The sequence below is a fragment of the Spermophilus citellus genome (genome assembly GCF_964194105.1).
Source record: "Spermophilus citellus genome assembly, chromosome: 17".
NCBI lineage: Eukaryota > Metazoa > Chordata > Mammalia > Rodentia > Sciuridae > Spermophilus > Spermophilus citellus.
This window is the reverse complement of record NC_138199.1, coordinates 11,491,522-11,508,502: the sequence shown is the minus strand read 5'-3', so window position 1 is coordinate 11,508,502 and position 16,981 is coordinate 11,491,522. Positions and strand designations below refer to the sequence as shown.

The 16,981-nt window shown below is 33.8% G+C and overlaps 1 protein-coding gene across 2 annotated transcripts in view; it reads right to left on the bottom strand.

Moving 5' to 3' along the window:
- Positions 1-13,786: 13,786 nt before the first annotated feature.
- Positions 13,787-16,981, bottom strand: part of LOC308635927 (myosin-4) — a 72,132-nt gene continuing 68,937 nt past the window's right edge. For both annotated transcript variants that reach the window (XM_081270816.1, XM_081270817.1), the window contains exons 36-40: positions 15,634-15,759; positions 15,372-15,542; positions 15,181-15,285; positions 14,981-15,076; positions 13,787-14,050 (exon numbers count right to left, since the gene is read on the bottom strand). In XM_081270816.1, coding sequence (XP_081126942.1) covers positions 13,898-14,050; positions 14,981-15,076; positions 15,181-15,285; positions 15,372-15,542; positions 15,634-15,759 — 651 coding nt within the window. In that variant the 3' untranslated portion in view covers positions 13,787-13,897. The remainder of the gene's footprint in view (positions 14,051-14,980; positions 15,077-15,180; positions 15,286-15,371; positions 15,543-15,633; positions 15,760-16,981) is intronic.

The window sequence follows — 16,981 nt, the reverse complement described above, 5'->3', positions numbered from 1 at the left end:
TTATGTATGACCTGCAGTCTTTGAGTTAGGGAAAGCCTCCTTGACAATATGATTTTTTTTTTTTCTGGTACTTGAGATTGAACCCAGAGGCACACTTATCATAAGCTACATCTGCAGGCTTTTTTTATTTTTGAGACAGGGTCTTACTTAGTTTCTCAGGTTGGCCTCCAACTTCTGTTCCTCTGCCTCAGCTTTCCAAGTTGCCAGAGTTACTGGTGTGCATCACTGTGCCTGGCTTCCATTAATTTGTTTTTAGACACTGTTTATTCAGATTTTCTGTCACACACAAACAATCCCTAACAAGATACATGACATTTCAGAAAGTTACTGATTTTTCTGTGTCATCTTATATGGTCCCCTTACGAAACTCTTTTGTCACTTGTAGTAATTTATTTGATTCTCTTGAAATTTCAATATATTATATATAGATAATCACAATTTTGTTTTTTTTTCTTCTAACTTATGTGTTATTTTTTCTTCTTTTATTTATTTGTGGAATTTAGGAAAATGTAGATTAGTATGAACATGTTACTAACATATTAATGTAGTAATATAGTATTACTATAGTACTGATTCTGTGGTATTCATTTATCTATTTTATATAAGATAAGACATCATTACCTGGTTTTGTCCTTTAAAAATTTATTTTATTTTTGATTGACATACTACTTGTGCCGTTTTATAAGGGAAATAATGTGATATTTTGATGTATATAGTGGATTATATGAAATGTTTCATTATGTGTGATATTTTCTATATACTTTATATCTAGTTTTATGGTAATTTTGCTCATGAAAGTGAGTTAAATAGTACTATTTTTAGGTATATGCTCAGGAGAATAAAAAACATGTTTATACAAAAACTTGTACACGAAGTTCTTAGAAACATTATCATAATAGTCAAAAAGTGGAAAACAATTTTATATTCGTCATTTGACAGATAGATAAAATCTGTTTTATACAGTGAAACATTATTCAGCCATAAGAAGGGATGAAATGCTGGTAGATAATATAAAATGGATTAACCCCAAAGATATAATGCCAAGTGAAAGAAGCCAGATACAAAGTGCTCAAATCAAAAGATCCATCTCTCATGTTTCTATGTATATAAAATGTCCCAAATAGGCAAACACATAGAGACAGAAAGTGGACAAGTGATTGCCAGAGGGTGGGGAGTGATGGGGAGTGACTAAAAATGGACATGGAATTTCTTTTTAGGATGATTTTTAAAGTATTCTGGAATTTCTGTAATAATTGAATAACTTTGTGAATCTACTAAAAATCACTTAATTTTATAATTTAAATAGTGAATTTTATGGCAGTGAATTGCATCTAAGAAAAATACATTGATTTTATCAGTTTTTCTTTATCTTTTGAGGTTATTGGTTTTTATTGCTAACCTGTTATTGTAGTGAAGTGTATGGTAGATTTTTCTCACCTTTGCTATCTTGGAACTCATGAAATAAACCTATTGATATGATAGAAATTCCCTATTCTTTTCAGTCAACCAATTTTTATTGGGATTTTTCTTCCTGAGTTCATATATGACAAAGTCAAAGTTTTCTTTTCCTGTGCTATCATTTTTGGGTTTTTATATCAGCATCATGTTAGTCTTGTAAAGGTAAATAAAGTGGTTTCCCATTTAGTATGTTTGGAGTGTGAATTGTCTGTTCCTGAAAGATTTGATAGTTTTTTTGTGAAACTATATTGGCCTGTAAGCTTTTTGAAGCATAAATCTTTTGTTTTAGAGTTTCTACTTCTTTCTTGGCTCATTTGGATAACTTATAACATACTTTCCTGGAAAATTATTCATTTCATGTGAACTTTTAGATGTTTGATGCTTTAGTTGTAGATGCACACAATATCTTTATTTTTATTTATTTACTTTATGTGGTGCTGAGGATCAAACCCAGGGTCTCACAGGTGCGAGGCAAGCGCTTTATCACTGAGCCCCAGCCCCAGCCCTTGTGCACCATTTTATAATAACAATTAAAAAATCCTGTAGTCATCTTAGTCTTTTTTATTCTTTTTATTGTTTAATTTGATATTTTAATTTTATTTTATTTTGCACCAGAGGTTGGAGCCAGGGGTACTTAACCACTGAGCCACATCCTAGCCCTTTTATATTTTTTTATTTTGAGACAGGGTCCCTAAGTTGCTTAGGGCCTCACTAAGTTTTTGAGGCTGGCTTTGATCTTGCAACCCTCCTACCTCAGCTTCCCATATGTGCCAAAGTGTTGTCTTTTTAATTTACCATTATTGAATAACTTTGTTTTCTAACTTATTATTTTCTGCTTTTAATTTAAATATTTCCTTTATTCTATTTTATTGGGCTTTCTTTCTTAATAATTTATTCAAAATTTTGATTTTCATTTTAATCCTAGAATTATTTAAATCACGTTTGAATGTTAAACTTCCATATGTATAAAATTGGATGTTGGGAGGGATATCTGTTAAAAATCTTTGTAGTGGGTAGGTGGGGGGTCGGGGGGGTACAGTTTATATCCTAGTAAGCCCACTAGGAATGAGGGATTTAGTTCTTGTGTTTGTGTTTGTGTGTGATATTATCTGGGTAAGAACATTATCAGCATCATACAAACCTCTTGTAATCCTTTTTATTATAATTCTGATTTCCCTTCCCTCCAAAGATAATTAGAAATCATAATAATTTCTCTACTTTTTTATAATTTTAATATTTAAATATGTATCCCTAAGTAATGTTATTTCGTTTTGCCTGTTTTTGAGCTTCATATGAATACATATTTTTTGTTTAGTATTTTTTTAGTTGTTGATGGACCTTAATTTTATTCATTTATTTATATGAGATGCTGAGAATCTAACCCAGTGCCTCACACATGAGAGGCAATCACTCTACCACTGAGCCACAACCCCAGTCCTGAATACATCTTTATTTATTCTTTAGTATCTCTCTTCTTCTGACCCAAATTATTGGTGTGAGGATTTTCCCATGAAGTTTCTTGTAACTATATTTTCATTGCTGTTCAGTACTATATTATATGACAATATAATCATTTATTAATTCATTCTACTATAGAACAATTTTTCAGTTTTCTTAGTTTGTTTTCTATAGTTTTTTTTTTTTTTGTACCAGGGATTGAACACAGGGGCACTTAACCACTGAGCCATACCCTCAGCCCTTTTTCATTTTGAGATAGGGTTTCACTAAATTGATTAGGGTCTCGATAAATTGCTAAGGCTGGCTTTGAACTTGAAATACTCCTGCCTTATCCTCCCACTGGGATTACAGGCATGTGCCACATGTCCAGCTATGGTTTTAAATTTAATTTAATTACATTTATCTTTTACATGATAATTGTCACATGTATGATATTTTGTTTGCAAATTAGTGGAGATTTCTTTCATGGCTTTGTGTATGGGTAAGTTCCTTTTTCTTTTCTTAATAACTTTATTTAGATGGAATTTTACATACCTTAAAAGTCATCCAAGGGAGTTGGGTGTAGTAGTGCATGCCCGTAAACTCAGTGACTTGGGAGTCCAAAGCAGGAAGATCACAAGTTTAAGACCAGGCTGGCCAATTTAGCAAGACCCTGTCTAAAAATAAAAAATAAAAAATAAAAAGACTGGGGTTGGGGAGGCAGGCACCGTGGCACATGCCTGTAATCTCAGTGGCTTGGGAGGCTGAGGCAGGAAGGTTGCTAGTTCAAAGCCAGCCTCAGTAAAAGTGAGGTGCTAAGCAACTCAGTGAGACCCTGTCTCTAAAATAGGGCTGAGAATGTGGCTCAGTGGTGCAGTGCTCCTGAGTTAAATTCCTGGTACAAAAAAAAAAAAAAAAGACTGGGAATGTAGCTCAGAGATAGAGCATCTGTGATCTAATTGCCTGGTACTGAAATAAACAAACAAATAAAGGGAAAAAGTTATCCATTTCAAGAATACAGTGGAGTTTTAGCACATTTTATATAGTTGTATAACCTTCTTCACAACCCAATTTTAGAACACTTTGATCTACCCAAAAAGTTCCCTTGTGCTTTTTTTTCCCCAATCAGTTCCCACTTCAACCCCAAACCCCTGATCTTTTTGACTCCATAGTTTTTTGTCTCTTCTGGAAATTTCACATAAATAGAATTCTGCTGATGTGCTGCCTTTTGTGTCTGACTTCTTTACCTTAACATGTTTTTAAGTTTTCATCCATGTTGTTGTTGTATGTATCAGTCATTTATCCTTTTCTTCCTTTTTTCCTTTCCTCCCTCCTTCCTTCCTTCCTTCCTTTATTCTTTCTTTTCTGAGTAGTAGTCCACTATGTACAAGTGCCACACTTGAATTCTTTAAATTTTTGATTTATACAAACAGATTTACTAGGTTTGTATAAATCAAAAGATAATTGCTAACCCCATAAAAATCTATGACCATTATATCTTTCTGGTGAGTCATATCTTCTAAAAATACAATATGAACTACCCTACTTCTTTTAGTACCATTTTTGCCTTGAATTCTATTTCATCTAATGTCAATGCTATATTTGCTTTTACTTTTGGGTAGCATATATATGAATTATCTTTTCCCCTACCATAGTTTTCAGTCTTTCTGAATTATTTTATTGCATCTAACTTTCTTAAAAATGTTTTTATTGGGCTGGGGTCGTGGCTCAGTGGTAGAGTGCTTGCCTCACATGTGTGAGACACAGGGTTCGATTCTCAGCACCACATATAAATAAATAAAATAAAGGTCCATCAACAACTAAAAAAATTTTTAAAAATGTTTTTATTAGTGCATTATAATCCTACAAAATAGGTTCATGTTAGCATAATCAAGCCTGCATGGAATATAATTTGCTAGAACTGACCTTAAGATTTGTTTTAAACACAATCATGATAGCAGCATGAAAGATGGATTGGAGGAGTGAAACAGAGATGCAGAACCTCCTTAAGCAGTTGTCAAGCTATTTTAGGAAAGAATCAAGCCGGAACTAAGCCAATAGCTTTTGGAAAAGGAAGAAGAAGAATCAAGAGATACGTTGGAGACTTGACTGCCTTTGCTGTTGGTGAAATGAAAATAACTTTTTGTATTAAGGATCTAGTTAAATTGGTTATACAGTAAGATAATTAGAAATAAATGGAATTTCCTATGATTGCAGCTAATGTTTGTCATGGAAGGGAATTGACTTGGAAGTAACAAACAAATGATAGAGCTATTTCCCTGGGTGGAGAATTGCAACAGTAGAATTCCTAGTAAAACAGAGCAAATTTCCAGAAATAAAAAGCTTTTGCCACATCAAAACACATTTTAAAATATGAAATTTAAACAGTGTAAAATTAGTATGAAGACAGGTAGAATATAACACAGTCCAGAAATGGACTTTGTGTGTATAATAAGGTAATACATTGTAAAGATGACATTTCATATTATTAGTAAAAGGACAGCAATTCAATGAACTGGGTTGAGACATAACCATTTGAAAGAAAAATTCAATTATTTTTTTGCCTGAAGCCATTGATAAAAGTAAGTTCTAGATGAACTCAAGTTTTATCCATGAAAACAAAACTAAACTATAAAAGTAACTGAAGAATATATGAGAGAGTATGTCTATGTCCTATGGGTAGGAGAGGTCTTTAATGTGGCGAAAAGAGTAAATGTTCATAAGATCGAGTACATCAAGATTTAATATTTCTCAATGAGTTAAAAAACACTTCATAAACAAATCAAAAGATAAGTGGCAGGCTGGGAAAAAAACTACTAGCAACATATATCACAAAGAAGTTATATTCAGAAGTAAGTAAAAAATGAGATATGTGCAAATAGAAAAAAATAAAAAAGATTTATAAGAATATAAATGGCCATAAACTTGAAAACATATTCAGCCTCAAGAGGTATAAGATCAAATAACAGAGCTAGTGCCTTTTGCCCATGAGGTTCACAAAAAAGAAAAAGAAAAGTTTTTGTTGATAGCAAATGGCAGTAGTGTGGGGAAATAAATACACTATGAGGAAGTGTGTAAAATTTCCAGGGCAATTTGTTGTAGCTTTGAAATTAAAAATTTCATGATTTCATTTCTCATCCTCTTTCCTACAGAAATACATAAATTAGGAAGGTATGTTCAAGATTGTGAAATTAGCATTTCTTCTAATAGCAAAATTTTGGAAACAGCTTAAATGTCCATTCAGTTACTTTGTAGTTTAATTAGATGACCACCTGTTAAGTGATGGTGATCTGATGATGCGGTTAGTGGTTGGAACTTGGCACTCACTTTAATCTGAGATTTGGATCGGTGTAAGGCATTTTCCACTGGTTCTCTTTGAGATGTAATACTGAAACGCTTATTTTAAATAGCATTAAACAATGAAGTAAGGAGTTTTAGTGAGTAATATGTAAGAAAACTAAACTGCAAGGTATATTTGCTAATGCTGAAGTATCGTTATATTCTAACCCTTCACCATCATACAGATATTTCTTACAGAACTCTTGTGTGACAGTTCATTTCTTTTAAGTTTAAAGACTCTTCCAAGGTCTGGCATATATCCCTTGTCCTTGTTCTACTTGCTAGTATCCCCTTACAACTAAGTCCAGGGAAGCATTAAGTTACGATTTCTAATGATCCTTCTGCTCTAAGAGTCACTACCAGAAATTAGCTTTCAATTCCTAAGATTCTCTCTGCCATAAGAGTTCCTCTATTTTCTCTCTCCAGTGAGTAAAAGTACATGAATTACAACCACTTAAGACAGCTCTACTTTTTCTGTTATGAAATTCTGTAATTATCTTTTCTTCAACCAAAGGAAAACAAATTGACTTACATGTGACTCATGCCAAAGATGAATGTTTATTTAGATTCATCTATATTTTTGCATGTATCTATTATTTATTTCTTTATATTGGTGAATAATATTCCATTATGAGAATATACTACATTTTGTTCATCTATTCTCTTGCTGATGGATATTTTTCTTATTTTTTTGTGGACAAACCTTAATGTTTTTGGCTAAATAACAAGGAGTGAAATCGTTAGATAAAAAGGTGGCTATTTTTAATTTTTGAGAAATGACCAAACTTTATTTTCTGAATGGGACCAGTTTATCATTTTTTATGTCATATTTAGTGCTTGTTATGTTCTGTTTAAGAATTTTTACTTAGGATCACAAAGTTTATCTCCCATGCTTGCTTCTTGGAAATTTGTAATTTGAGTATTTATATTCATTTTGGATTAATTATTATATATTACCTGTTATTTTTCCATATAGCTATCTAATTGACCCAGCATAATTTTTACAAAAGCTTTTCTTGCCACATTGAATTACATCAGCAAATTAGTAAAAAGTCATTTGACTATATTTACAGTGGATCTATTGTCAAACTCTATATTCCTCTCTATTCTGTTACACTATATGTATTTTTCTACCCTTATACCAATACTACACTATCCTATTTACTGTAGGTTTATACTAAGTTTTAAGGTCTATTGAGTAATTTCTACATTTTCAAAATTGTTTTGGTTACTTGAGATTTTTTTATATTCCCATGTGCATTCTAATAACATCTTCATTTCTACTCCCCCAACCCCATGCCATCAAATCTGATGGGATTTTGAGTGGGGTACATTAAATCCAAAGAACAGTTTGTGGAGAACAGACAGATTCACAATATTGAATTTTCCAGTCCAAGAGCAGAGTGTATCAGTCTCTGCCTCTTTCTCTCTCCCTCTCTTCTTACCTACTTCTCCAACTTTTCTGTCTAATATATCTTCTTAATTTTCTTTCAGCAATGATTTTTAGTTTTTTTTCTTAATTTTCTTTCAGCAATTGATTTTTTTATGCTTTTTAAAGTTTATTCTTAGAGTATCTTAGAAAATTTTGTGGTTTTTATATGTAAATGGTGTTTATTTTAAAATTTCATTTCCACTTGCCAATACAAATAGAATTTTAAAAATTTATTGACCTTGCAATTTTAGACATGCTCAATTTAGTTTGTTATAGATTTGTTTAAATGTTTATATATATATATTTTTGTCCTCTGCAAATAAAGATGGTAATACTTATTTTTTTCAATCTTTATACCTTTTATTTTATTTTCTTGCCTTATTGCATTAGCTAGGACCTCTAGTGCAGTTAGAAGTGGGGAAAGTGGACATCCTTGTTTTAGTCCTGATTTAAAGTAGAAAGTGTTTAATAGTTCAGCATTAAGCAGGTATTTTGTTTCTGCTTTTTTTGGTATATGACTCTTATTAGGTTGAGAAAATTCTCTTTTATTGATAATTTGCTGAGTTTTTATTTATTTTTTATTATCAGTGTTTGATATTGTAATGTGCTTTACTGCATCTGTTGAGGTGATCATATGATATCTTCTATTCTATGATGAGTTACTTGATTTTTGAATATTAAATCTACCTTGCATTCCTATGATAAATCCATTTGGTCATGATTTATTATTATTAAATTGTCATCATTGTTGTTTTCATATATTGTTAGATATTTTTGGATTTGATTTGCCAAACTTTGTTAAGATATTCACATTTAATTTTTATATATAGTATATCTCTTAATGTTACAAACCCAAGACTACAGTATTAAACTTATTTTCTTATCTGTGGTCATTTTCTTAGCCCAATACAACTCTGTTCCCATATACCTCTTGTGTGTAAATATATTACACGTTTGACGTTACTTAAGTTATAGGTCCAATAATATATTATGTATGTCATTTTATACAATTGCTTTGAAATAAAGTAAGAAAGAGAAATATGAATTTATGTTAGACTATTTAAATTACATAGTCACCTGTGATTTTTTTGTGGATATAAATTATCTGTTCTTCATTCAGTGTAATATTTTTTTAATATGATAAATGACTCCAATTGAGACCTGAATAATTTTTGCATCATGTACTTGGGCTTCGGATCTTATTTTTGTAACGCTGCCCTGGAAAGAGAAGGAGGGTAGTTCTACCTTGTTACTTCCAGGTAGAGGTTAAGTCCAGATTCTCTTCTGCTGAATCTCAAGGGGGGTCTCCTTATTAATCCTGGGTGTGGTGATCTTATTACCACTGGGCAGCGGTAAAAGAGATTACTTTATTCTAGGTGTCTTCTAACAGTGGAAAAGACAAGAGGTGTTGTATTACTCCCAGGTGGGAAAGAGTCAAGGATGCCCATGTTATTTCTACTGATAGCACTGGTGAGAGCTTGTTACTGACTAGCAGGGATAAAAAATCCATCTTCTACTTGGCCTCCCTTGACACCCTTTTAGTGTGATTTTGAGCACTTCAGTATAGCTTCATAAAGGTAGAAGTATAGTTTTCCAGTCAGCTTTTGTTGGGGCCACATTTTTTCCATGTTGTTTGGTTTGCATAGAGCAGTTATTGATTAAAGTTTTCTGTTAGTATGTTGCCCATTTCTTTGACTTCTGCATAGAGATAAAGGATTTTGTATTTTATTTTAATTTTGTCTGTATTCATTGGCATTTCCATATTGTCTGCTGCTTCAGCTTCATGTCTTGGGCATGTAATGCAAAAAGAAAACCGTGGGAACTTACCACCACATTGTTCCTTGGGTTTTGAGGTACCTAGCTGGTCCATCTTCTTCTCTCCATCTTTGTTAGTTTTATATATAATGTCCAAGGTCTTTATTTGTACCTAATGGGAAGATTAGGTAAAAGCACAACTACTATGTTTTCCTAGAAGTAAAAGACTCCCTACTGATGATGATGATGATGATGATGATGATGAATATTTGGTAGTTCTATCAGTTATTGAGAAAGAGATGCCATAATAATCTCTCATTTAAGGTTTATTTTAGGATAATGCATCTAAATTAACCTAGCATGGTGCATAGCACAAATTGTTTTTACTAATCTTTTTCATTCATTGCACAAATACTTTTTTGAACACCAGGCACGTTCTAACGTTCCTCAGATACTCAACAGTGAACAAAACAAACTCTGTGCTATTGTAGAACTGATACTTTAGCAGAGGGGGACATATTTTAAAAACTTAATTAATAACCAAGTGGTGATAAGTGCATAGACAGAAATAAAGCAAATCAAGGAGTTAAGAAGTATAATTGGTAGAGCAGGGCAGGGCAAAATAGTTATCTTTTGATACTGGGTAGTCATGGAATACAATAAGGTGTAATTTGACTAGAATCCTCCAGATATTATGGAAGTAGTCAAATGGATATCCAGTTGAAGAGCAGAGACTCTTCCCCTGATTTGGTGAAATGATTAGATTGCTGATCATATTTCTAAGGGATGAATGTCATCGCAACTTTTCACGGGTCAAGGTAGGGTAGAAAATCCAGAACTAACTTCCTAGGGGAAGAATTAGATGATCTTACTTAAGTCTGGTTCTATCGCTTATTTAGGTATACTGTACATTTTGTATCTCAGTTTCAAAAAGGATTCTGTCCATCTCACATGGTTGTGAGAATCCAGACTGACAAATTGCAAATGAAAACATTTTTCAAATAAAACAAATGGTGCTGTAGATATAAAATGCTGCATTTATTATCACTGGTACCAACAGTGCTTGGAATCTGCTTGAAATCAAAAACATTTAGGTTATATTTTAGAGATTACTCAGTGCGACCTCTTCATTTGACAGATGAGGAAACTGAGGCCTAGAGTTGTTGTGGCTTAATTTCTAGGTGTTAATGTAGGACTACACACTATAGTTTGCAAAATTTTTTGTGAAAGATTTGGCGATTTTATATAAGGTTGTGATTTGCAGAATGTAATCCCTGAACTGTAGTGTAGTTATCACTTGGAAATTTGTTAGAAATGCAAATTCTCTGGGCCCAACTCAGAACTTCTGAATTAGAAACTCTAGAGATGGGGCCCAGCAGTCTGTGTTTTAATAAGCCCTCCACGTGATTCTAATGCATGCTGAATTTGAGAAGCACTGATGGGGAGATTTCACTAATCCCTTGACTCTTTGATATTAACACCAGAAAACTTAATGCTCAGGCTCAGTCTTCAACAAAAATATGAGCAAGTGACCTTTATAGATGCGTTTTCTCTGTTTCCTCCACCCTGTTCTGCCTGAGAGCTACCTTCCCTGCAGGCATATCTCAAGAAACCTGTTTCTTTAGATGCTTTCATTGTTGATTAGCCAATAATCCCAGTTAGGGTATTAGTTGAAATTAGTGCAATTCAATTTATAAAGAAATTAATTAAAGTGAATATACTTCCAAGTCCCAAAAATTCAGTTTGTAATCACAAAAGATTTGGATAGTAATGTTTTCAAGTGGGGGTGATGTTGGGATTTTTTTTCCTGTTATTTATATCTGATGGATTATTTGAACACTTGTGAATTGAATTACAAGAAAAAGATTGATGCTGGGCGTGATGGTGCACACCTGTAATCCCAGGTGCTCAAGAAGCTGAGGCAGTAGGATTGCAAGACTGAGGTCATCATCAGCAATTTAGTGAGGCTTTAAGCAACTTAACAAGACCCTGTCTCAAAAGATAAAGAAATAATAATTTTTTTAAAAAAAAGGACTGGGGATGTGGCTCAGTGGGAAAGTGCTCCTAGGTTTAATCTCTGATGCAAAAAAGGAAAAAAAAAAAAAGATGGGGGGAGGAAGGAAGGCAGGGAGGGATGGATGGATTCATGATATTTCCAAGTATCAGAATGGCAGTAGTCTCAGAATTGGCTTCTAGTAACCATGATCTTTAAATCCTCAGAACATAGAGAAGAAAAGAAACTGATCTTATTATAAGAGATTCTTATGAAGTTTTATTAGTGCCATGATACCTGGTTACCAAAGATACCAGAGCATGGTCATCTCTGCTTAGAGCTTAGTCATCTGTGTGCATACATTTTAAATAATTTTATAAGTAGAGAAAAAGTTCCTTATTTTTAATAACATTTCACAGTCTTCTTCCCAATCTCAGTTTCTTTCCATCACAGGGTTAGAGCTGTGATCAGGTAGAAATTAGACTTAAACTATCTCCATTACTCCTAAATTTTTTCATTCTTCCCCTTGTCTGCATCCTGTTTGGGCTCTCATATCCAGCATTAGTAGGTTAGAAACATTTCTTAATAGTAACTCATATCAATTAAAGAAAAAGCAAAGAATTCTATAAGCCATCTGAGATTGTTGTGCATGGTTTTGTTCTAGTAGATAAGAATATAAGTCTACAAATCCCTAATCTGTTAGGAAGATGAGGAAGAATATTAATCAGAATACCTGTGACACAGTATGCTTATTGTTTTAATCAGGGAACCAAGAAATAATTGACCCATATATAATGGAATCCACTCTCAACTGTCTATATAAGCAATTATTTAAATAGGAGACAGAATAAAAAAAGCAGTTGCTCAGTGCTTCTGAGGTTAATAGGTTAACTCTACAAAGCTTAATTAAAATTTGATAATAAATGCCTACTCTAAGCAGGATATTTCATTAGTCTTTATGGCTTAGGTGAAATATTCCTCATAATTATTTTCTATCCCTCTGACATTCTCTTCTCCTGAAGCAAGCTCCTCATTACTAATTAGGATTTCCACACTGAGGAAGGAGATTTCTCAAAGCAGCCTCCTCATTAGAAAGGGATATCCACCATTGTAAAGTAATAACTTGGTATTCTACTATCTTATTTTTTGTATCTATATAATGAAGCCAAATTTGAAGTTCCAAGAAATATCAAAAGAAAATCACTCTGGCAAGAGCTCTGATAAAATTTCAGTCATATTCTTTTATGAAAATAAGAAATCGAGTGTCCAAATTACAACTAAAAAATATTTTTTAAAAATGTCTTAAAAAAAGAAGTTGATTCCCTTTCTGGTTCCTCCTTAAAATATGTAATGTACAGAGAAAAGTCAAATTTCTTGATGAGCAGAATTGTCTGTAGAAAGTAGAAGGTCAACAGGAAGATTTACCTAAACTGTTCTGTCCATTTTTCGTGGAGGGGAAAATATTCAGAGGGAAAGAATTTCTCCCTAAAGGAAATAGACTCTGTAATTACAAAGTAACTGGAAGCTTTAAATTGCTCTTAAACTGTTTAGCCTCTTCAGAGCGTTCCTGGCTGTGGAGCCCATTCTTTACATGGTTTTAGAACCCTGCTTTCACTCTATATTATTATTTCCATCACCATTGCCTCTAATTTTAGAATCATCTTTTCTAACAGTCTTCTCAGGCCCTGTCTTTTTGTCCTACTCATATAGTCCTACATACCACGGCCAGAGTTGCATCGCCTCTCCTCATGAAATTTGGATTTGTTTCATGCACGTCCTAACTCCTGAGTAGTGCATATGAAGCCACCCTTCACAGTCACATCTGGGCTCATCTACTACACTTTGCTGATGAAGCCTATGCTTAAATGGCTCTGAATTATCATGTTTTTTTTGTCTTCTTAGAACGACGGTCCTCTTTTCTCTATCATCTATCTACTTATCTTTGAGTAATAAGCTTCTAGTCTCCTGAAGAGCTTTCTGGACTACCCACGTTAGCAGCTCACTTAATCATTGTCACACTTGGTTTTTATATTTTTATGAGACTGTGTGTGCTGTATCATACTTGTCTGAATTATTGTCCCCCTCACTGAACTGAGCTCCTCACAGATAGGGATGATTGTCATTTCCTCGGTGCCCATTTTATACCAGACACATAACTTGATACTCTATAAGACTGGTTGAATGAATTAAGGGTACATGTATCATTCTGGCATACCCTCAGAGTACTTTAAGTCATTGGTCTTCTATTAAAGTTGGGTCACTGCCCATAATAATTTTTTCATCTCTGTGCACAGTAGTATCTCAACAAATGTTGAATAAATGAATTCGTTTTAATAACATTGTAAACCTTATAATTAACAGACAAATGCATGTTTAGATTTGCAAAATTCTCTGCAGATTTTATTTCACTGATATACAGAACAGTGACAAAGAATGTCACATTTTGTGCATTTTCTTTGGTCACCTTTTAGCAGTAGAATGAATTACTCTTCACTTATGACTTTTGTGTGAACTTCCCGGCTTTTCACCCTTAGTTTGTTGACCTGGGACTCTGCAATGTCAGCCCGTTCCTCAGCCTCCTCCAGCTCGTGCTGGATCTTGCGGAATTTGGCAAGGTTGACATTGGATTGTTCCTCCTGTGAATAGAATTGCATTTGAGAGAACAAGAAAGTTTGACATTTGCTGATTGTTACTGCTTTGTTACTAAAAGCAGCTACAGGGTTTGCTTCATTAATGCAAACACAAAAAGTTCTGATATTTATGACACACTTATATGAGGACAGGGCATCATGAAAACTTGCCTATATACATAATTGTGCTTACAACCCCCCTCTTCACTGTCTTTCATTTGACTCTCCCTGGCAAAGTAAAATGCTACAATGACAACAGAGAGATCAAAATAGTGGGGGGATCCGATTGAATCTTGATTCTGTAAAACAAAATTTTGAAAAATAGGTGTAGTGGTGTGGGTGCAGAGAAATTAAGGAAGATTTCAGAATTAACAAGATAAGACAAATTGAAAAGAAAAAAAAATTCCCTAGATGGATTTATCATGACTTTAAATAAGGCTTACAATTCAGATCCTCATTTGCATATGAATACTGGAATTTGGATAGGAAAGGAAATTTGTTGGTCTCAGAAGAAATGAACCAGAAACTCCAAAGCTGTAGTAATTTGTGTCAAGGTTTTCTCATTTTATCTATTTACTTTTGGTGCTAGGGGTTTAACTCAGAGGTGCTTTTCCATTGTGCTACATCCTCAGATCTTTTTATTTTTATATTTTATTTTATTTTTATTTAGGGTCTTTCTAAATTGCTTAGGATCTCACTAAATTGTTGAAGCTGGTTTTGAACTTGCAGTCCTCCTGCCTAAGCCTCCTGAATTGCTGGGATTACAGACATGCACCACTGCACCCAACTTCATTTTAAATTAATACTTATTTTTCTACCAAATTTTGCATTCCCAATTTTGTGTTCTTTGCCATAAAGAAAGCTCCTCAAGTTCTAGAGACTTTAAGGCACGAGCTACACCCCTAAACCTTTCTCTTTCACTGTGGAGATACTCACAGCCTCTTCAGCTTGTCTCTTGTAAGCTTTAACTTTAGTTTGTAATTTGTCCACCAAGTCCTGCAGCCTGAGAACATTCTTTCGGTCCTCCTCAGTCTGAAAGAGTTAGTAAATAGATAGTGCCATTATTTGAAAATATCTTATTTTTAAAAATTTTTCTTGAAAGCCATAGCCCTGGAAAATATGAAAAGGCCAGTCACCTGGTAGGTGAGTTCTTTCACTCTCCTCTCATGTTTTCGAAGACCCTTGACAGCCTCAACATTGCGCTTCTGTTCATTTTCAACTTCATTTTCAAGTTCCCTCACCTGGAAGAGAACAAAGGCACTTAACAGTTTGGCTGTAACTAGCTACATGAACGGGTTGGGAATCAAATGAACGTGTGGACACCCACCCTGGCCTCCAGTTTCTGGATCTGCTTCTTGCCACCCTTTAGTGCCAGCTGCTCGGCCTCATCCAGGCGGTGTTGCAGGTCCTTCACTGTCTGCTCCATGTTCTTCTTCATCCGCTCCAGGTGGGCGCTGGTGTCCTGCTCCTTCTTCAGCTCCTCAGCCATCATGGCGGCCTGGTTAGCAAATAAACCAAAAAAATCAAGAAAATTATTGCTGTAGGCAGTCGTACTGCTAAATTAATGGAGAACTATGCCTGCTACTCACATCAGTGATGGCCTTCTTGGCCTTCTCTTCTGCATTGCGGGCTTCCTGGACAATGTCCTCCATTTCTCCCTGGATTTGGGAAATGTCTGTCTCCAGCTTCTTTTTGGTGTTGATTAGGCTGGTGTTCTGTAGCAAATTAATAAGAGGAAAATCACATTAACTTATATGATACCACTTACATTATTGTTTGAACTAGCATACACAGACATAAGTTGCTAAACATCAGAAATATTCAGAATAAAAAAAATTAGAAGTCTAAGTTTTTGCCTTTCCTTCTATCTACCATATGTATCTCTGTTCATAAAACTTATCCTGACTTATTCTAGGTAAAATTTTTTTCTAATACTAAACATATTCAACTGTTATCAGTGGCTGTCTGTAAACATAAAGTTAAACCCTCCAAATTTAATGTGCTATGTAGTATTTACACCACACAGCTGATGAAAAATGAATTATTAATTTTTAGCCATTCATATTGTTAGCTCCATATCACAAGTGCATAAATAGCATTATTATTGGTACAGAAATTGAACCAAGAATCTCTTTTGTTTTTGGAAAATTGGTAGTATTTGAAATATCCAATCAATTCAAGGTACTCATAATGAGTAAGAAAAATGTTGCCTATTAACTTGACTTTAAAGTTATTTTTAGAATGCAGTTTTTTTGGGCTGGGGATGTGGCTCAGGCAGTAGCACACTCGCCTGGCATGCGTGCGGCCCGGGTTTGATCCTCAGCTACCACATACAAACAAGGATGTTGTGTCCGCCAAAAACTAAAAAATAAATAACAAAAAATTCTCTCTCTCTCTCTCTCTCTCTCTTAAAAAAATAGAATGTAGTTTTAACTTTTCTGTAATGACTTTCTACATACTGCAACTTCATAAGTAAATAATATGTTTATTGTAAAAAAGAGAACATAAAAATTAGCCAAAAAGAGATGAAAAATAATTATCATACTCTCACTAACAAGAGATAACCATTCATAACACTTTTGTTAATCCTCTTGAATATTTTCTGTATATTTTTAACAAAAGAAGATCATGTGTCCATATCACTTTGAAGTTGCTCTTTCACTTATTATATTACGAACCTCTTTCCATTGCAATAAATGTGTTCTATAATTACTATATATTTGCCATTGTGAGGATATACCACCATTTATTTAATAAATCCACTATCAACAACCAATGCTAACTAGCAGGAATGATGACTGCCATGAATTTGAGCTCAAGAACTTCTTTTTATATCCCATGAGACTAACCTAATGTGCATATGCAATGCACAAATAATATCTGATAGTTTAGTCTTTACTTTGTGTGCCTATTTGTTTACAGATTAGAGTTGTAAAA